This window comes from Siphateles boraxobius, unplaced genomic scaffold (genome assembly GCF_051911475.1).
Source record: "Siphateles boraxobius isolate OS27281-9 unplaced genomic scaffold, OSU_SipBor_1 31, whole genome shotgun sequence".
Lineage (NCBI taxonomy): Eukaryota > Metazoa > Chordata > Actinopteri > Cypriniformes > Leuciscidae > Siphateles > Siphateles boraxobius.
The window spans coordinates 10749828-10771720 of record NW_027508931.1 but is presented as its reverse complement, the minus strand read 5'-3'; the positions used below and the strand labels follow the sequence as shown (position 1 = coordinate 10771720).

Sequence of the window (21893 nt, the reverse complement as noted above, 5' to 3'; positions counted from 1 at the left end):
TTCATGAACTATGCTGTTTTCATGAGCGCCTCAAATAAATCACGTGATTCAAAAGAGTGTCACATTCTGGAGCGGGAATTTGAAGATCTTCCGTTGAAATGTCGTTAATCAATCAATCAAATTAATGCGAGAACTAAAGGAATTTAACGACTCTGCGTCTGGCCTAATCATAATTAAAACATTTCTTTTGTAAATACTTCAGGATTGTGGTCCGTGGATATGATGTAAGCTAACCAAACCCTTCAATCGTGAAGGTAAATATTGTGGCGTCCAATGAAGTTGACGAAATATTTTTACTTATAGTTATTGCTATTTACTTACTGTTAATGTACCATATTCTAACAGCATTTGTGATGTGTTTTTTTGCAGGATATAGTGACATTTTGAGCGCATTGGTGGAAAGGATGGTTTAATGTCCAATGAAATGAAAAATGGAAGGTCAACATCATATCATAACAGAAAAAGTTTAATTTTATAAAACAATATGATAACTTTCGTTAACAACATTAGCAAACACAATTAAATAACATAATATATATAGATAACTGACAATACATAACTGTAAATATAATTTATTCATACGTGTGGGAATTATTAATCTGTAAACAATTATGTGTTAATGACTAATGAAAGTTATTGTATCAGTTTCTAGTAAAAATGCTTTACCATCTCTGGTTTGTTTTCTGTTGAAATGTACCTGGTCTGAAGTGGCAACATATATATATTTTCATATTATATTGTGTTTTATTGCACAGTACCCATCTATTGTACAGATCCAAGTATGTGTTGCTTTACAAGCTAAATAATTTATCAGTGTTCACATTTTCAGCTACTAAGACAGATTTGCAACTGTTACTGGAATGTCTGAAATACCAGATGAAATGGCCTGGCTCACAGAAACAAGCTCTTCTCACTATCATCTCAATCTGCAAACAAAATGGTCTGATTTACAGCTCAGAACATACTCAATATGACACAAAAATATGACCTGCATCAAACTAACTTTAAAAATATATATATAACAAACAAACAAACAAAATATTTGACTTTAATGATACTTTTGATTGTCTTTAATGAATTCTCTGTATCAGATCAGTATGTAGAGTTCTTCAGAGAGATTGGAGGAATTTCCTTCATCTATAGCCTGTCAAAGTCCAGCACTTTCTCTCAGGTTAAAGAGACCGCGCTATTTACACTTGCATCTTTAGCTGAATTGCAAGGTTTGTATGCAGTTTATATATATATATACATATAATGTGGTTTTATATTTGTATTGTTTGAGATTTAATATTTAATTATAAACATATTTTCTCCCTGCAGAGAGCTGTAAACAGGCACTGTGCAGAGAGGAGACGTTTCGTGACTTAGCGCAGCATCTGGAACAGAAAATGCCACTTACGGAGAAAAGAGTAGCGGTGTACATGCTGTCTGTATTGGTTGCCAACAACAGTGAGATTCACCATAAAATTTACATCCATTGAGACCATTCCTGTGCTGATAATGTGGTTTTATAGAGTGGGGAGAGAACAGGTTGTCAATTCACAAATGGCTTGTTTATCTGTGTTTTGTGTTCCAGGATGTGGACAGACTCTTGCTAAGACCTCCAGATGTATCGAAACCTTGCTCAATTTGTTCAGGTACACATATTAGGTTTAGTTTGTTCATGTATGCATCATTATATGCCAGTATTTAATGTATTTAATACCTTTACATTTAAATCTGTGATGTCACATAACCCCTTGAAGGGTGTTAATTGCAGCGAAACTGAAAAAGTAAAGTGTATGGTGTCCATCTGCATAATGTTTAAATAGTTTTATCCCAGTTAACATCTATAGGGTGTTAACATCTAAACTCCTGTGGAGAATACGTCACAATATTTTAATAATAATAAATGTCAAGAATGTAACCATTCTGGTGAACGGCAAAGCATAAATTAGGAAAAGTAAATTAGGGATTGTCCAGCCAAAAATAAAAATCCTGTTATAATTTATTCACCATCATGTACAGTAGTTCCAAACCTTTATGGGTTTTTTCCCCCTGATATTTCCTAAAAAATTATAATTTTTTTGTGTATGTGTGTGTTCCATATAAGATAGACAGTACTACAGGTTTGGAACAACATTAAGGGCAAGTATTTTCATATATTTGGTGAACTATACTTCAAGTCTCCAAGACTGGATAAATGAAAACATTCCCAAACAAAATGTAATATGCTTCCCTACTTGCTGTGGAAGAGGAACATTTCAAACACTGTCTGGTGTTTGTTAAAGTGATTCACAGAAATCCATATAAACATCTGGAAATTTACTTAAACACTCCTTTGCTGCTCGACAGGACCAGATTTCAGTTTATTTTCTTTCTAATGCCACTTTTCAGGCACAGTTTTCCAGATCCCAATGACTCTTATGAGCAGCTACAGTTGTGGGCCACTGTGTCTAGTGCTCTCTGTGGCTCTGTCAACAACCCTCAGAATGGTATGGTTATGTTCTCTATCCCTTCTCTCCCATTTACCATCATTAAACCCCAAACTGTTATGTAGATTGAGAGACAGATTTTTCTGTACACATGCAATTGAACACACTGACAATCTTCCAATGTGTTTGTTTATGACAGAGGAGAATCAGAACGCATGTATGCATGTGTTTCCCCTGGTGAAGACCTGGCTGCAGGAAGTGGCATTGCCCAGAGCAGATTTGGCACAGCCTATATGCTCATTTATTGGCATGACTGTGGCAAACAACCGTGAGCGAAAAGCACATCAGAACAAAATAACATATAATGGCATCTTATGTGCTCATTTTCCCATCTCATATGAATGTGTTTTTCAGCTTGTGCTCAGGAATATTTTGTGTCAGTGGGAGGCCTGAGTTCACTCTCAGACACTCTTACCAGAGTTTTGTCTCAGTCGGCACACAGTGCTGCTGCTTGTAAGATGGCAACGGTTATCACTAAAACACTCTCGGCCTGCATCTCAAACAACGGTAAGATGAATGCATGCACACCCCAAGAGAACCATATTGGGTTGTTTTGAATGCTCTATTTCCTTTCTCTTTCTGTCTCAGAGCAGTTGGTATCTTCTTTATCAGAGTTGAGGGTTATTCCAGGGCTGTTGTGTCTGTTGTCCAGCCCAAACCTTGACCAACAAGACCGGCTTGCCGTGGTGCTGACGATTGGACACCTTACGGATGCCTGTGGTGAGTGTGTTGGTAAATGACTGGTAAATGACATGCATTTCACCAAATTCAAAAATTATATGCTGCACTACAAAAAAAAATGAAGGAAATATTTTTAGGTATGAAGTAAGAGTAGACAGGCATTGGGACATTGTACATCATGAAATTGCATTTTGATGATGCATCATACAACATTTCAAACCTTTTGTGTGTGGGAAGAATTAACCAAAAAAAGAGTTCTCTAATGCCTACTTCAAAAGCTCACCAGAAACTACTTAGTCTGGGTAGAGTACCTTTAAATTACTATAATGATCAAACTTTCATCTGTTTTAGACCAATCTTAATCTACCCTTCTATATGGGAGTATGCAGATTGGAAATCAGGGTTGCATTCAGTTCATACCAGGGTGTCCGCGGGGTCTTAAAAAGTATTAAAAGTTGATAAATCAAGTATTAAAAAGTCTTAAATGCCATTTTCCAAGGTATTACATTTGTATCATCTTTTCGTTATGTATATTTGTCCATAAAGTATAAAGTTTGTCTGAATTTAAACATTGCGTTGGCGAATAGTGGGGTTCTGTGTAGTTTATGGAATCCTGCTAGATATGACGTCATCTGTTACCGCGCTTCATGAGTCATGACTTACCGCTGCGTGATAGCGCATATGTCCCGTACGCACAGTTGTTAAACAACATCGTTGACTAGTAGTGAAATTAAATATACGCGACAAGCTTAAGTTGCATCTTAAGGTTTTCTTTCAGTTGAAAACATTAAACAATATGTGTAAACAAAAAATGTAAAGAAGCATTTAAGATCAATCAGTACAAAAGGGGAAAAACGCCAATAAAACAGACCGTTCCACTTATCATACAGAACGAAGGTATACACTCGAGTCAACGTAATATTTATCTTGTTTATATTGTTTCACTTTCTTGTGGAGAAAAACAATAATTTTCACATGCTCGAGTAGAAAACGCGCTGCCGCTGACGGACGTTGCAGGGACACAGTGACATAACAAAGTTTCTAACAGCACTTTGCGTTTTCTGTTAAGGACTGCTTCTTTAACGAAACTTAAAGAAAGCATATGTGTCAAAATCATTTTGCTATCAGTTAAGTAATCATCTCGCTTACTCGGATTCAGCTGCGCTACTGCAGTCGTCAATGCAGTGATGGACAGCTGTCTTTCCTCATTCGACTGCTGTTTGGATTTCGTGTGATTTCTCGTTGTGGTGGTATTATAACTCAGTATCATTAATTAATTTGATTAAAAGTAATTCCGTTTTGTAATATCATTTAGTAAGATCATTTTCATCCAAGTAATTCCAAACTTCACGAGGCTGACGACGACATGTGATCAAATACAATCAACACGCTCCACAGCGCCAAACAGTGTATTTAATTATAACTGCGAGTAAATGATTGGGATTTATCATGGATTCACAGCATTTACTGCCAGCAAAGCAACGTAGTAAAATTCGAATAGTATTTTATTTTTTCGGATAATAATTAAAGATCGAATATTCGTTTACTGACACTCTGCTCTGGTGCATCAAATCAAGCACTCAGTGGTAATCTCAGGTAAACTGTCTGACCAGTCAGGTGTTTGTCATGAGAAGTGTACCACAAAAGAGATATGGTTTGCAGACAGGTATAAGAGTTGTTGTTACAAATACGTCTTTTGAATATACTTTGTGAACTCATTGTCCCTATAGCTCAGAGAGGTATATTTTCCCTCTTCAATAAGTTTTGTCAATTGTTTTGTTTATTGGTCTAATTCTGGTTTCTCTTTCTAATAAACCTTGCATTGGGTCAGTCATTCAATTAATTATCTTGTGCTTCATTCCCACCATTTTGAATTATTTTGTACTGATTTACTAAGAATTAGTACATTACTTGAATTACTAAGACTGTTTAGTTGTGCTATCTTACAATCAGTATATAAATGTAAGGTGTCGCTGATGTAACGGTTAAAACTTGAAGTGGCGATGAGGTCTTAAAATGTATGGAAGGGGTCTTGAAATGTATGGAAGGGGTCTTGAAAAAGGTCTTAAAAGTTATTAAATTTAATTCCATGATTCCTGTGTATATACCCTGCATACACAAGCAAAGCTCCAGTATATAAGTGCTTGCAAAGTGAACTCTAGATTCAAATTTCTGCTACTTTTTATCATTCTCAACAAATTTCTGCAATTAGCCAGATGCACTTAAAGGGATAGTTCACCCAAAAATGAAAATTCTGTCAGTATTTACTCACCCTCATGTTGTTCCAACCTCGTAAGACCTTCGTTCATCTTCGGAACACGAATTAAGATATTTTTGATGAAATCGGAGAGCTGGATCACTCCTCCAAAGGCTTCTAAGGGATTGAAACTTGCCAGCCCCGAAAAAGTTATTAAAGACATCGTTAAAATAGTCCAAGTGACTACTTAAAACACCCCATTAGCAGTTAGTGCTTTCCACCTGATGAAATTAACACAGCAAAAAATCGACCAATCAGAATTTTGGTCGAGCCAGAACGTATCAACCAATAAATCGACTAGTTGACTGGGAGATTACAGCCCTAGAAAACATCCATCTGATGAAGCAAAATGTGTCTTTTTTTGTCATCCAGAGGACTTTAGACAGCTCCAGGGATTTTTGTCTAGTTATGTAGCAGCACCAATTTCAAAAAGTTTTCACATTACTTCTGCATAGCCAAGCTTTTTAAACATTTAAGATAATATTAAATTAAATGAGTATTTGCAAATGAATTAAGATTTGTCTTCATTCTTATTTCAATATTCTTTCCACCATCTGTTTAACCACTTATGGGTGCTTAAAGCTTGTTTACACCAAGAGCGATAACTATTACGATAAAGATATAGTTTTAAAAATCATTCTAAATATAAAAGAATATACATAATCCACAACACAACGATAATGGCACGAAGAAACAATATCTTTGGAATCACTTTAATAACGATTTTGTTCCAGCTGATGAGCGATAAAAACATTGACAGCCAATCAGTTTCCATCCCGCTTTAAGGAGCTTGAGGATTTAAAGTGACAGACGACACATCTGTAGCGGATGCTTAGAAACATAATGAAATTGTGCATTGGTTTTGATGCTAATGTAGTTATTGTTATATTTATAGTTATCGTGAAAGGGCCTTAGCACTGCACATAATTCAGTTACCAGTATTTGTTTACATAACAGTATTGAAGTTTTGTTTTGCTACATTTCAGGCAGTGAAATCTTGATACAAATCTTGTATATTGTTGTAATTATTCTGTCTGTCCTCTGTCTATGCAGAAGAGCATCAATCTCAGTTGTTGTCGGCTGGAGGTTTGCCAATTATGATTTCGCTGCTCACTGAGGCCAGTGATGAAGAGGTCAGAAAGGCATCTGTGTTTGTACTGCACACCTGCAAAAGAATCAGTGAGTTTTTTATATATATACATGTTCACACTATATGGCTGTAGTAGCTAGTGATGGAACTAGTGAAGTTCAGATCATTTTACTGACTCTGATCTTTATATTTTGTACAACAAAATGTACAAACTCATTTGTTCATTTCTGCAGAATTCAATTAAAATGTTACATGTTAATAATTCCAAAGTCAACGTCTCTAGCCAAATTATGAGAAACAGAAATGATTCATTATTTCGTGACAGCCACTCAAGCTCTGCAATCTGTACAAGAAACAGAAATGATTAGTTCACCTCCTAAGTCTTCTGGTCCAAGTCATTTGTTCTTTTGTCACGGAACAGCTCTATAGACCGAAGCTATGCAGTCTGTAATGAAAACAGAAATGATTAGTTCACGTCTCTTCTCTTGAGTCTGCTGGTCTGAGTCATTTGTTTTTTTGTCACATGACTGCTTCACAGCTCAGTATTACAGTCAATAATACTAACGTAATGTTGTATTTGTTGTATGTTGTGTTATATTTAGGAATTATTCAGTGCAAGACCATAGTTGAATACTTACATAGAAGCACAGTCGCTTTAGACAAGCTCATGGCCAGACAAAAACAATGTCTGTTGAAACAATGTCACAACAAAATATGGCGACAAGGTGGAATGCAACATTCTACATGTTGAAAAGATTCACTAAAATCAAGGATCCAATCATCCCCTCCCTGGCACTAACTAAAGGTGGGCATACACTGTGCGATGTCTGAGTGATTTCAGCAAGGTTACCTACTCACACTGAACGAGTAGATCGCATGCGATGTAAAGCCAAAGCTCAGGATGTATGTGCTCACACTATACGGTCTGAATGTCAAGCTGCGACTGCTCACACTATACATGTGAAATATGTGCGATAAACCCCCGAGCCGGGTTGCGCTAATATCATGTATCCAGAGATATTGTCAAAACAAGCATCAGCTATCAAATGATTTAGCATTTCCAATTTATGTATTAAATTATTAGTAGTATTATTGTATTATTATTATTATTAGGGAAGGCCTAGGCTACCTTTATTATTAAATTGATAGGCTATTATAATTAATTTGCCACAAAATAATTTCATAGTGCATCACCGTTTAACCAATGCGTTGTGTTGATAATAAAAGATTACATAGAAGCTTACTCCTCCTCATTGAAAATTGTCTAAAACATTTAGGTCGATTACAATGAATTATAGGCATATAATTAAAATGATTAAGTCTATAATATGTCCGAACACAGCAATAATGAGTAATCAATGAAAATTAAAAACAGCTTTATAAAAACATTGTTTAAGAAATTAATAAAAGAGGCACAGTGTAGCTACATCGCTGGTGGCTTGGAAGAACTGGGTGATAGCCTATATGGTTAATCAATTTTGCAACACGAACTGGAGGTAAGCAACAGTAATGAGCTAGTTTGAGCAACAGAACTTAAAGATCTCCCTCTTTTCGTTTTCTTTCTTGCTGCAGATGAAATGGTTAAACTTCTGTTTTCGCGCAGGGAAAGTGAGGGAAAAAACATTGGGTTTAGGGCAATCGGTTCTTAGCTTTGCTTCAACTGGGTGATATAGTCACGAGGAGCGACAAAAATTTCTGACATGCCAGAAATTCATCTGACCATCTGATTGCCTGTCGGGAGGGGTTAATCGCCCCTCGTTTCTCCCTGTACACTGCACGACAAACGAAGTACGACAAAGCTGGAAATCGGCCCAACCCGAAAAAGAGTCGTACGAGTCAGAATTCGGCTTAATATCGGACGAAAATCACAGTGTATGTCCGCCTTAATGCATCTCAGCCAACCTTGTCGCCAGATGAATGGGAAATTGCCAGAGAAATTGTTAAATTTGAACAAAAGAGTGTGTACTGTGTTTATAATGTCTAGTGCAGGGGTGTCCAAAGTTCAGCCAGTGAGCATAAGCTATTAAAATACAACACAAGGTGTCAACACAAGGTGGCAGAACTACATTTTAGGCCAGGTGTTGCCTGAGTAAAACAAAATTTGATAATGATAAGCGCTGCCGTCTCTGTTGCTTAAGAGAAACAACTTCTAAACTATTTTATTTGAGTGGTAACATTGCTATATTTCTATACTGAACGATTTTTTTTTATTCAGTAATAACATATTACAAAGGAAATAAATCATACAAGTGGATGTATCATTAGAGATAAAAAACAGCTGATCCAAAATGAGTTCAATAGTCAAGTCAATAAAATGGGATTTTCCCACACATTTGTATTATGATCTTTTATTTTCTGAAGAGAAGATAAATGTTAATCTACTGTAAATAAGTATCTTGCTTTATCAACATGATTTTCCCCATCATACGTATAAAGTTCATTAACCAATAACCAACAACTCATGGAAAAGATCAATCTTGACAGAAATTTACTAATTTATAAATTGTAAGAAATAAAAAAATCAACAATTTGTGACCAGAAATGCATCATGTAATTGTAAGGGTAAAATAAAACCTAACTATCTGCTCATTTGTAAGGAAGGTTGGGAAATAATAACTATATTATGATAGCAATACAGAATAAATGCGGCCGTCACATCACATGACAAAAGAACGAACGACTTAAACCAGAAGACTCGGAAGGGTAAACTAATCAGGTTTGTTCGTCTTGAAGTGGCGTTGCACAGACCAATCGGTGTACGACATCAAAGTACCACGAGAGCGATACGAAAGCAATGGAGCCATCTGCTCTTTAATTGCTCTTGTGGTACTTCAAGACCAACACACCTACTATTTTTGTTTCCGGTACTGCATATCTTCAGCCTATGGGGATGTCACGTGACAAAAGAACGAACTACTCAGACCAGAGGACTCGGGAGGTGAACTAATAATATCTGTTTCCTTTAGAGAGTCTATGCAGGAATGAAAGAATGTTGCACAAGCACGGTCAACACAAAATGAACTAATCACTCTCTGAGACAACTCGTTATTCCAGAGTCATATAAAAGATTAGTTAAAAATGAACTACCCATCGCTAGTAGTAGCATGCAGAAGTTTTAGTCTTCATGAACACACCTGAAAATAAAAGACCTTATTTAGGACAGTACAAATACAATACACACACACGGCTGCCTTTATTGCAGTGGTTATGAAATGCTATTAACTTCAGGTGCATCATATCACACAGCAGCACTTGGTAAACATACCCCTTCTCTTTATTAAGTCCCTCGACAATCAATAATTGTATCACTTAAAACTAATATAGCTTCAAAACATAAAAGCCAGCATTACATAATAAAGAGGAACAAAGAAACATTAAAAGCAATAAACAGAGTGCTTTCAGTATTTAAGAGTAGGCTATATCTAAACGTTTTCCATTCAAGAGCAGAGTGATCTTTCTCTTTCTCAGCTTTAATGTTGTTTGATTATTACTGATGACATCATAGACAGCGGGAGATCTAATAAGCTGCATGCACACTAATGCACAGATTTCTTTTGAAATATAGATGTTTTTGTACTTTCTGTTAAATCCCTTAAGACACAATTGATTTTGTTTACATACATTTTTGTAAGGAAAATAACAGCAGGCGAGAGTGCGCAAGTTACTCACAGTGCATATCCTGTGCAATGAAGCCTGTGAATGTTCTTGTAATTCGCTACAGCCTTTCCAAACTTTATGAAAGATTATTTTATGGAAGGTTCAAGTGGTGTAAGTGTGTTTGAGGAATTGAAAGCAAGCAGAATACGTATGTTTCTAAAGCATACACAATGTCATCATGTGTTTTTGGTTAAAAACTAAGCTCAGAATCAATTCTGAAACTCAGGATCGATCCGGAATCGTTGGAGAGAGAATCGCGATGCATCGTTTTTTACACAATGGCAAGTGGAAATATTGGGTTAATTCAGCCATATATGTTTGAACCAGAAACTGATTCAGAAAATATTATAAGGCCCAGTTCTGTGGGGGTGCTTGAGGGAGCCTCAAAAGAATACAAGAGCACTGTAATAATAATATCATATTGACGAAACAGATTTGGTGAATGCTCCAGTGCGAATTAGTGTTTGCACTCTGGAGAATGTCAAATGTTTTTATTAACTGTGTGTTTTTGCAGCGGTGAGCAATGTTGCCAATCACAGACATGTTTGGTAATCTCTTGAATGCAGTGACCAATCAGGGGTGTTTCATTTAGTCAGAATCCACTCACCTTACCCAGTTCTGCATGCTCGCGAAGTGTAGACACGATGTAAATAAGAGATTCATTGTGCAGTGTAGACATCTTCATTGAATATAACGAAACTTTGTGAGATCGCAAGCTGAGACAAGTGACAGCTTTTTAGTGATTATAGAGGTAGCTGTCTTTCCGGGCTTTCTAGACTATATGTATATAATCTATCCAGAATTAGAATAAAAGTAGACACATAACAGTAATTCATATGATCAGCCTTTTGGCTTGACTATGTTATCAAACATCTAATAATATGTTGCTAATATTACACAAACCATGTTCCCATTCGCCATCTCAGAGTAAGACAGCTGCCTTCTAACACCACACAGACATATAAACAACATTAAAAACTTGAGTTTCACCACAGAGGAACCACAGACCACTTTAATGTCTTGCTTCTATTAAACTTTGGCTCATGAGGATTGGACATTTATTTCCCTTTCCCACCCAGCTGAATCATTAGGCGCAGACATGTCCAGTATGGATCTGCAGGAGAGTGACAAAGAGAGACACTTGCGTTCAGCTGGAGAAATCCTCCAGAGAATACAGCATCTAGAGAAAAAGGTATTTGTAAATGTATATTTTTTCACCAAGTTTTCACAGCTATTGTGCATACCTGTAAATGTCATATTATAATGTGGATGAGACAGATTTTGGTGTTTTTAACATATGAAGCATCTGTTAAGATACCCTTTTAAGCTTTAACACCTCTAAGAGCATTCTTTTGTTATTTTGTCAAAATTGCTTTAACCAGATTTGATAACATGGTAAGACACCAAAGACAAAATGTGACTAAAAGCATTTCAGAGTCCACAGAGCACTTTAGTTTTTTAATGTTTAACTTGAGCATGCTTACATTTCATGGTAAAGGAAGAGTGCGCTATGAATACATTCTTATTACTCTGAACTTTATAAGCCTAATTTTGTATTTTGATTCTCAGATGGGTGTGAAACTGTGGGAAAGAGCCATCGAAAGCCAGCAGCACACCATGCAGAGGTCAGCCTCATTTGTGGAATGTAATGAGGCAATGTGGGAGGGCCCTGTGATGCAAAAGGTCAAAGTTGAACACCGAGTATGTGAGTCTCCTGCAGGAACTCTTGAACATCCAATCACAAATGAAATACCGTACGACCAAGAGAGCTTGGTGAGAATCACATGTAAACACATACAACTTATAGTAATGTGTAAATATTATTGAGCATTCTGCATCTGCAGTTTTAACAACATAAATTTGTGTGTTTGTGAATGTGAGCAGCAGTGTGTCAGCTCTGAAGAGTGTTTGAGTCCTGCTCAAGTCACTCACTTCAAAGGCTCTAGCTGGGAAGAGAGCAAAGAAAGAGAGCATGAACAAATGAGAGAGAATGAGAGGAATATTGAGAGGAGTGACAACCAGGAGACAAGGAGAGAGAGAGTTGTGAAAAAGAGAGACATGGAGTGGAAAATTAAGTCTGAAAGAGTGGCGAAGAGATTAAAGATGATGAATTTGGACTCAGATCTTGATGGCAACAAACGTCTCCAGCACTGCAGCGCGCCAACACGGGGCGGCAGAGACACACGGGGGTAAACAAACATAAATTAATGAGTTTTGCTATTACGGTTTTGCTTGATACATACACGGTTTCATTACATATAATTTGACGAATAAAGAGTTCAAACCAATGTCTTTTACAAAATATATTGTACACTTGTGGCCAGAAAATGTAAACAAAAAGATTTTTTGTTGGAAGAAAATGCGGTACGGATAGTACAGTTTGAGTTATTCTTGCTATCCTCATTCCTAGTTGTTTTATTCATGATTAGTTCACATTAAATCCAGATTCACATAAAGCATTTCATGTCAATGACTTTTCAAGACAGAGTAAATTTTTCCTCCTCGAGGGAGTGACATTTCTCTCTCCGTTTTATTTTTCTTGGGTTTCAGCCCAGATATTTTCAGACATCCTGATCCCATGGAGAGAAACCAGTGCACGCAACCTCTCTCAGATGGTAAATCTTTCTTAAAACATCACACTCTCTTTGGGCTAAATCACAGAAAACCTACTGATTTATTTTAGTAATCAAGTTGTTTGCCGTTCATTTGATGTTTTAGATAATGAATTTGTGCTGCGTTCTGTTTTTAGATGAGATGTCTCTGTGCTCTGAGCTGTTAGACAGAGAAATTAACCGGTTTCTGAAGCCGCCCTCTCCCGCTAAACCCAGCAATCTACGCTGTGCAGGTGTGTGTCTGTATAAATGCAAACAAACAACACATTAGATAATAAAAGCAATACATTCTCCCACTTTCTGGTTCTTCAGTACTCTCATTGTTCTTTTTGTCTCACATATTCATTTTATCCATGCTGTCACATGCACACGCATGCACCTTTTCCATCTCACAGGTTGTGTGAAACATATGAATGAGATGGACAGTCGTTCATTTGGCGCCGTGTTGCGTAGCTGCAGGTTTCTGTGTGACTTTCACCTGGTGCTACAAGAGGTTGAGGATCGATTCAGGAGAAGCTGGCAGTTAGAGAAGACTAGCCACATTTTAACACATGCTCATATCAACACACATGGCAAAAACAGAGAGCACAGCACATGCACTAATGGGGATAATAAGAGGAGCAGGAGGGAAAAACACAGACTGAGTCACCAACCATCAGACAGATGTAAGAGACGGCATCCACACAGTCTTTCACAATGTCTTTGGGATTGTGGAGGAATGTGCACTTACTTCAAATATTTAGAAAGTAGCTTTGATAGAACAAGGCATGGAGAACAAAACACACCCTCATGAGTTACATTTATCAATTTAGCAGATGCTTTCATTCAAAACGACAGTGTATGTTCAGACAAAATGTTAGGAATTATAATTATATACATATTCCAAGGATCTATTTATATTTTACACACACATGCTATATTGGGGTTTTTGTGCATTTTGTATTTTCTTTTCTGCTTTGTAATTCTCAGTGTTTCTTTCTTCAGGTTTTAGGCTCACACCACTAAGAAGGCCGTGTGAAACATATGGTAAGAGAAGTGCTCCTTTCCTGTAGATGTATCTCAGTCACTTTGAGTTTGATGGAGAGGGCTGTGAAATTTAGGCATTTATAATATCTGTGCCACTATAAACATCTGCAAAATGCCTAAAGTTTGATAAACTATGTGTGTGCGTGCAATGAACTGGGTTATATAAAAATTGAATAAGGTGCTGTTCTGAAACACAAGACTCTCCTGTGCTTTCCACTTTTGTCTATGCTTCTGAAATGTCTTTCCAACTTTACTTTCAGTTTTTTTCCTTTGTGTCCTCCTTTTTCCCTCAGTCTCACTCATTCCATTGCCGAGTTGTGGTCTCTGAGTGCTGTTCAGTTGTTCCTATGTGGCTTCTTTCCCATAACCTCAAAACTTACTCACGAGACTTTCTAGAGATGTTCTCACTATAATTGTCAAGTAAATGGTAATTTACCATCATCCAGTCATTATCGCAAGTCTGGATAGGGTGATCTGGACCCCATTGAAAAATAAAAAATATTACAGTTTAGTGGCTATTATGCAAAAGTACTTTACCAATCAATGCTCCAATTGACCAATCAGTCAAGTATTCTAAAGAACCATGTTTATTTCAGCTGGATGTGTTTCTTTTTCTTTAAATTAAATGTTTCTTTATTTATATGCATCCAGTCAACTAGAATAACTCTACTAGAGATTCTATGATGATCTTGATGGATATCTTACATTTTATTTTTAAAAAGCGACGTTTACATGAATATGTAAATGTGTGCGACACACTTTCCTCTCAATAGCAAAATAAACACACAACAAAAATAGCAATGGTGAGAAAGCATCAGTTAAGATCTGATCATAGCAATGTGAATATGTTTGCACCAGCTCTGCAATTCACTGGTATAATGTCAACAGATGAGGTAATTAAAATTACACTTTTATGATAGTTTGATTATAAAATATATTTGAGACTAAATAGATCTGGCTTTGTGAGACTAGTTTGGATCAATCCCTTTTCTTGGCATTAAACATTGACATTACAGTAAAGAATAGCTCTTTCGGCATTATCCTGAACATTGTTTAAGCATTTGTTTCATCTTGGGAGCACGAGTAAACGTCACATCTCTTTTCAGGCAACAATGTCCTTCACAAATAATTCTGTCTACAGGCTTTCATAGGCAACCTAAGAAGTCGGAGAAAGTCTTGTTTTTTTTAGGATTCGATACAAGTTGCTCACACTGGTAATAGAAAAAGTGATTAATACATGAAAATTCGTACATATAGACCCTTTAACTGTACAAAAAAAAGTATATTGTATTTATTATTTTAAAATTGCATTTTATGATTTTATAGTCTTGATACAAAGGAGTATTTGTGTGTGTGTGTGTCTGTGTGTGTGTGTGTGTGTGTGTGTGTGTGTGTGTGTGTGTGTGTGTGTGTGTGTGTGTGTGTGTGTGTGTGTGTGTGTGTGTGTGTGTGTGTGTGTGTGTGTGTGTGTGTGTGTGTGTGTGTGTGTGTGTGTGTGTGTGTGTGTGTGTGTGAGAGAGAGAGAGAAAGAGAGAGAAAGACAAATAGTTGGAGCATATGTGTAGGTAAGATGGGTAACTAGATTATGGGTCCCCGGAGGTTCTGAGCTCTAGTTATTGAGCTGTTACTATGGAGACTAGTCTGTTTTGTACCCCAGAACAAAGTCATTAGGACTGAGGATATGACCAGACACAAGCACACGCTCAGTTGCACTTACATGATTTTCACACACTGTTTCAGTGTGTTCAAGTCTGCCAATACACATGTTCACATATATACATGCACATACACACAAAGTGTTTTGTTCTTCTCAAGAGTTGGTGGAATGAAAGTCTTTCATGCTGAAAGAAAAAAGTCCTGCCATAGTCCTGCTAAAGAATGATGTGTATTTGTTCTTTAGGTTGCTAGTACAGGGTTCAGTACTGTGTGTGCAGTTTCAGTCTGCCCACTAAATCATTCTAAAGATCAATACACCTCCCTGCTGCCCTGTGCAAGTTCTATCATTAGTATCGCTGTTGCCAGCATGAATGAAAGTTGAAATGCTTTTGTTCTGTAATACTGAAGAATTATTATTCTCTTTTTGTTTTCTTTCAGGCCCAGACATGGAAAAGAACATACATCACATACATAAGAAGAACATCTCAGAATACTGGCTCCCAAAAAATGTATGGAACTGTTAGTTTTAGGTGAAAGGATTATACTATGATTTCACACTAACTAAATCTGCATTGAACCTGGAACATCCTATGCAGGCCCGGTTCTAGAACCAAATCACTGAGGGTGCTTCTGAAAATAGTGAGGGTGCTTACATAAACATAGGAAATGGCTCCCAAAGTTGTTATCAGTCTGAAAATAGTACCTCAAAATAGGGCTGAGCGACACTTATTGTCTACGACAATAATGTAATTGCTTTTATGTTAAACGATATACGATCTGGCATGATCGAGTAGCCTATGTCCCTCACTTTGCAGAAAACAAATAAAAACATGCCACGCATAGCCTATACTGTGATGTTACCCTATAGTTCAGACCATGGCACGTGCATTTAGTGATTTACTGCACGGTTTAAATGCAGCTAGAATGGCCAAAATTCAAAATATGGGGGGAAATGCCCTGTACGAGTTTTTGTCCTTTACATTTATATCTTGCTTGAGCCAATTTCGTTTGTCCATGATTAACAATGGACTATTAATATTTTTAGGCTACCTAAAGCCCCGTCTCAGAAAGTCAGCTAACGAATTTCCTGAGCGGGACGCACACACGCAAGCAAAGTGGGCAATTAAAGAGACCGCTTCACCTATGCGAATCACGATCGCGAAAGGACACACAACCTATCAAATGCATTAAACATAATGCATAAAGCATTATGAAATAATTTCTGATTTGAAAAATCGTGTTAATGGATTTATTTTGTGTATATGTATGAGTGTGAAATCCGTCTGTGTTTCTATTGTCGGTAAAATCTCGTTTACATGTGGGCTATTAAACATTTCATCTGAGGGTGCTTTCCCTTTTGTTTGAGGGTGCTTAGCACCCTCAAGCACCCCCGTAGAACCGGGCCTGATCTTATGGCATTTTAGATGTTCAGGCAGTGAACCATTGTACAGTTTTATTTTCATCATAATATTCTGAGCAGAATCATAGAAAATGCAAATGTAAAATGCAATAACTTGCTCTTTCTCTGAAACAATGCAAAGTAAGCAGTTACAGTATGAACAGACAATGTTCATATTTTTGCACTCATATGCATAATCATCTTTAGTCCACATTTATTCCATAATTTGTAATTGTTTTTTCGTTTAGTCTTCAGGCAGACACAGAGAGAGGCAGAACTGGTCTGCTGATGAGTTGCGCTATCTCAAAATGGGTGTGAAAAGGTTTGGTCACTCCTGGAACTCAATCCTCTGGACGTATCCCTTCCAGCCCAGTCGCACCAATGTAGGCCTGGCCAAGAAGTACCAACACATGCAGGCATGACATGACCAATAGTGAAGATATGTTTTCTGAATACTGGAACTTACCGTATCAATTTAACAAAGTCAAGAACGTTCACTTAATATTTTAACTTAAAGAATTGTTATATTGTGCAAAAAGAAGCCTTTTAGGACGATTACAATGTTTTGCATCGTGACATTCCTAATTTTCTTTAGTGCAATGCAGAAGAAAATCCTCATTCTTATAACTGTAATGCAAAAAACTACAATGTAAATAATATATTTTATTATCTGTTGTACTGTATTAATTTTACCATGACTTTAATTTAAAAAATCCATGCTTCCAACAGGATGATTCACATTTCAGTAATGATAAATAAGAGGGGTGCTCAATTTCACATTGAAAAAAATTATAATGGTACACATTGCACGTGCACATAACGTTCACATAACCTTGTGTGAAATAAATATGCTAAATAAATCAGATGGAAGTTTTATTGCAGTGTTGTTACCTTCAGGGCTATGGAGTTATCTAGCTTTTATACTGTGAAAAGAAATGCACATATTGTATTCTTGCTTCCTGTGTCATTTCCCCAGTAATGCTCTTTCAGAATCCTAATTTTTTCTCTCTCTCTCTCTCTCTTTTATTAACAGAAAGCCAAAGCACAGGGTGTAGATCTGTCTGGTGCAGGAGATGGATAAAAACATCACCAGATAACCACAAAATGACTACTTTCCTGCCATCTAATCTATAACGATTTTTCACTATTTATGTTCTGTCTTATTTAATAGAGTAATATATTGGATGTTTTTGTTTTTGAATTGTTTAGAATTGCCCTTATTTTGCTATATAACAAGGTGACGTGTTAGAAAATAACATTGTTTGTACTTAAGAGAAATGGAAAAAGAAGAGAAGATTTTGTTTCTTATAAAGTTGTATTTTCCTTTAGGGTAACAGTTACCTATTTATTTGTTTGCAGTCAAATCCACTTGATTTGCATGGTAGATGCATATTTGTATAAAGTTTACATTGTGCAACTGTTGATTCCCCAGTGTCCATGTCATCTGTATTCATTCCTCTTATGACTGAAGTACACAAAGCTCTGTTATACAAGGATAATGAGGCATGGCATTTCCTTGAGATTCCAGCAAGCGAAAGCAGCTTAATATTTCATTAAAAACTTTGTTACACACTAAATACAGAAAACTCAGTGGAAGGATGTTTATTTATATAAATCCAAAGTTTCTTAGGGCAAGAGCCAGAAAGTTAACCTAAAAAAATAAATGAAAAAAAAAGTCCCATGAGACCCCTTTTCTCTGGAAAGAATGTTGCCCCTCTCCCCAGAAGCTTCTCTGAGAAAACTTAAGATGTGTGTAAAAGAGAGATAGTGCATGTTATCTTCCCAGAAACATCCCGGGAAACTCCAGTGTTTTGGGATAGTTCATACAATACTATGTTGAGTTTGGTCTGTACTCCAAATTATTTCTGACACATAACAGCACTGCGATAACATTGTGTCAATTTATTTTCACAGACTGCACTCATCTTGATGTTTTGTTCAGATGTTCGAAGAGATGAATACATGCCACAAATTTGATTAAATGCATTTCTAGTTTAAAATACAGATTAAGGAAAGAAAGTTTTTGTAATGTGTTACAGTCTTTATTTTCCTTTACTACAATCATTGTTTTAATGTACATTCTTTTCCTCTTCTATGGGAGATTGGGTGCACGTTTCATACACAATTGCCAAGAGCTTGGAAGAATATAGAAAAAAGAAGAAAAAAAATTCAGATGGCTGATTTGCTGCTTGTCAATGAATCGATAGGCATAACATTAGTAATGTTCTTTAGACATCTGAGGTGGCTCGATTCCTCATTTAGAGGGCTCTTACTTTCAACTTTTTCATTACAGCGTTGTGAAAAATTCAGAATTGAAGAATTGACTTTATCGTCTATAAAGCTTCAACGATCAAGGCTTTTTAAACTTTTGTCCAAACATTCAAATACAGATTTGTCTCGCCAACTTTGCTTTTATTTTTGCTTTGCTTTTTCCTGCTTAAAAAGTTAATTTACACTTCTTAGTCATACCAGTTCAAATCTGATTGACACGCAACCCTGTTTTATGGGGGGAGGGGCAGGTTTAATTGTTCATTAATTTCTTGAATATTGTTCTGACATACTTGCACCTAATGACCATCCAGCTGCTACTGTTTTCTAGAGGTGAGTGTAGTGATTTATAAAATGTTGACATTGTCAACTGCGTTCTGTCCCATATCTTCCAAAGTGAATGAAGGATCCGAGTTAGGGATTGTGGATTCATGGGTCAGTTTACAATCCAGGAGGTCCAATGAGGGCGTCTCCACCTTATCCAGACATTCCAACAAATCCTTGTTCTCAGCTGGTGCAGGACTACTAATTTTGTCTTCCATCATCTCGCTGGTAATGGCTTCACTTGCCATTGTGACTCCAGTAATGAGGGCTTCAGAGATTGGAGATTTCAGCAGGTCATCCAAGAGACTGGGTTCTTGAAGAACATCAGAAGCCTCGAGATCAGCAACAGGTTCAGACTTCTGCTCTGGAGCGGCAGGTTCCTTCCCAATCAGGCTGACGGAAGCCAATCCGGACTCCACTGCTTCAATACCTTTGTTTACAGCATTTTCCACCGGTGCAGAAATCTGTTCAGTGACTGCATCGACCGTTTCTTCAACAGCTTGTGTAATGGTCTGCAGAACACTGGTTGAAGAGGCAGGCTTGCCCTCCTCTGGAACCTCACATTTCTGCTCTGCATTCTCAGTCACAGTGGAGTCCTCTGGTGTTGCAGACTCCTCTACAGCCGGAGCTGTTGTCTCTGCTCCTATCCCTACTTCACTCTTCTTCCGACTGAGCTTCGCTCCCATTCTGCTCCCTTTGCAATAGAGGGATACATCACAGTTATTAAAGCAAGCTCACACAAACAATTATTTTTATGATGGTCTCTCCCACCACGAAATAGACTGGAGAGATTTCGACGCCAGTTTTGGAAGCGATTAGTATTAAATCAACAATCTGTTGAAAAGAGCTCGAACAAATGGGACACAGGAAGTGGCTTTAGCTGGAATAACATGATAAATGAATTACATGATTTAAAAAAATGTCTTATTCTTTCCAACTAAATCAAGAATGGTTGGTCAAAACTTGGATGACATGTTAAAACACTAGGCTACGTATTATGGGGTCAGGGTGTTTTGCATACCTTTGTTAAGCATCAACCAGTGGAATTATTAATGCACATCAAAAATCAACTGAATTACTAAGATTAACAAGTATCATAACTACTCGTTGAAACTTGTGCATTACATATGAACATTTTTGTTACTTCAACCATTTAAAAACAGTAGGATATAAGTCTTGAACTATAATGCTAAAATTGGTGACCAGCATGGGTTAACACGTTTTAGACATCAGAACATCATGTTCTCTTGTGGTTTTATTGGCCAGAAAGTAGGAAAGAGCCACAAGCTCTGATGGATATGAACAGCTTCCTATTTATATGATTGAAAGCAACAAGAAAAAAGAGAACTGTTTTTATTTGTTTACTTAAATAAAAGCTTCTCAGAATTCTAACCATTACCGTAATTTGGAATAGTAAATTTAAGAGTGATACTTTATTATTCTAACTCAGCCACACCTTCCTCCAGCTGCTGAAGTGCTTTGAACATGGGTTTCATCTGGCGACCACACTCTTGAAAAGAGGTTTAAAACACAACTTACACTGTCAAACGAAGTTTTTAAAATAATACACCCTGAAATATCACGGTGGAGTTCAAACCCGTTAAAATTTTCACCACTGACGTGGCATCAGAGCTGGGACAGAGGGACAAAGCAGAGTCCTACTGAAAGTACCGATGATAAACATGATACTTCTTTATCTTTAACATACTACACATACATATTAAAACGTTGCAAACATTGCAAAGTAGCTATGCATGCGTTGCGAATTGTCAAACCAGTATAAACCCACCTTTTTGACCGTTGAATGAGTGGAGACGCGCGCAGATGCAGGATCAAGGATGGTGAGACTGACTGTGCAAAGAGAGGAAAACTCGAAGATGGTGATGTACAGTTTCCAAACGAATCACTCTTTTGAGCCGATTCTTTTTAATGATTCTGATTCGATTGAGCCGATTCTAAAAGCGTTTGTTATTCAATGGGCCTACTGTGAAAATTACTTGACATAAAAAGTCCTTTAAAAAGCTGACGGCTTATGGAAGTCAAAGAATAATTTGCACGCTGTATTTAACGGCATATTAATATATACTATAATATATATATATATACATATTCATGCATAAAAAGAAAGCAACTTCCGCAATCCACATGAGGGATGACTCAAAATAGCCGTTTTGAAACAGTTCAAAGGAAAAGAACCGAGTCGGTTAAATGAATCAGACATGCTAACCCTGAATGACTCCTCCGTCATTTTCAACAGGGCTGTCGGAAATTTATGCGTCCCACAGACACTCCCTGCCCCGCCCTCTTCCAAAACGTCACGGACTTCTCTTTAAACCGTGGAACTATTGATTAAAGTGAGTAATTGTCTGCCTCTTTGACTCCACAAACGGTTCAATAAATCACAGGCATTTAGAGCCATATATTTTCACTCAGGCTGTTCCACACACAC

The 21893-nt window shown here is 37.0% G+C and overlaps 2 protein-coding genes across 5 annotated transcripts; one reads left to right on the top strand and one right to left on the bottom strand.

Annotated features, from left to right (window-relative positions):
- The first annotated feature begins 126 nt into the window (after positions 1-126).
- On the top strand, positions 127-18274 carry terb1 (telomere repeat binding bouquet formation protein 1). Of its 4 annotated transcripts, none has more exons than XM_077193743.1 (21): positions 127-254; positions 370-438; positions 830-940; positions 1092-1220; positions 1321-1449; positions 1577-1637; positions 2377-2474; positions 2614-2742; positions 2829-2981; positions 3063-3194; positions 6466-6591; positions 11239-11351; positions 11729-11932; positions 12044-12348; positions 12710-12774; positions 12909-13004; positions 13167-13436; positions 13756-13797; positions 15892-15962; positions 17101-17268; positions 17886-18274. In XM_077193743.1, the coding sequence occupies exons 2-21, from the start codon at positions 432-434 to the stop codon at positions 17931-17933; spliced, it is 2457 nt and encodes an 818-aa protein (XP_077049858.1). In that variant the 5' UTR covers positions 127-254; positions 370-431; the 3' UTR covers positions 17934-18274. The 4 variants fall into 4 exon arrangements, with proteins under 4 accessions (XP_077049858.1, XP_077049859.1, XP_077049862.1 ...); XM_077193744.1 differs by having other exon boundaries at positions 17101-17235; positions 17886-18074; XM_077193747.1 differs by lacking the exon at positions 13167-13436 and having other exon boundaries at positions 17101-17235.
- On the bottom strand, positions 18149-21333 carry LOC143696890 (uncharacterized). The gene is made up of 2 exons (XM_077193750.1): positions 21234-21333; positions 18149-20138 (listed from the first exon to the last, which is right to left on the bottom strand). Exon 2 carries the CDS (start codon positions 20128-20130, stop codon positions 19468-19470), a length of 663 nt encoding a protein of 220 aa, XP_077049865.1. The 5' UTR covers positions 20131-20138; positions 21234-21333; the 3' UTR covers positions 18149-19467.
- Positions 21334-21893: the final 560 nt, after the last annotated feature.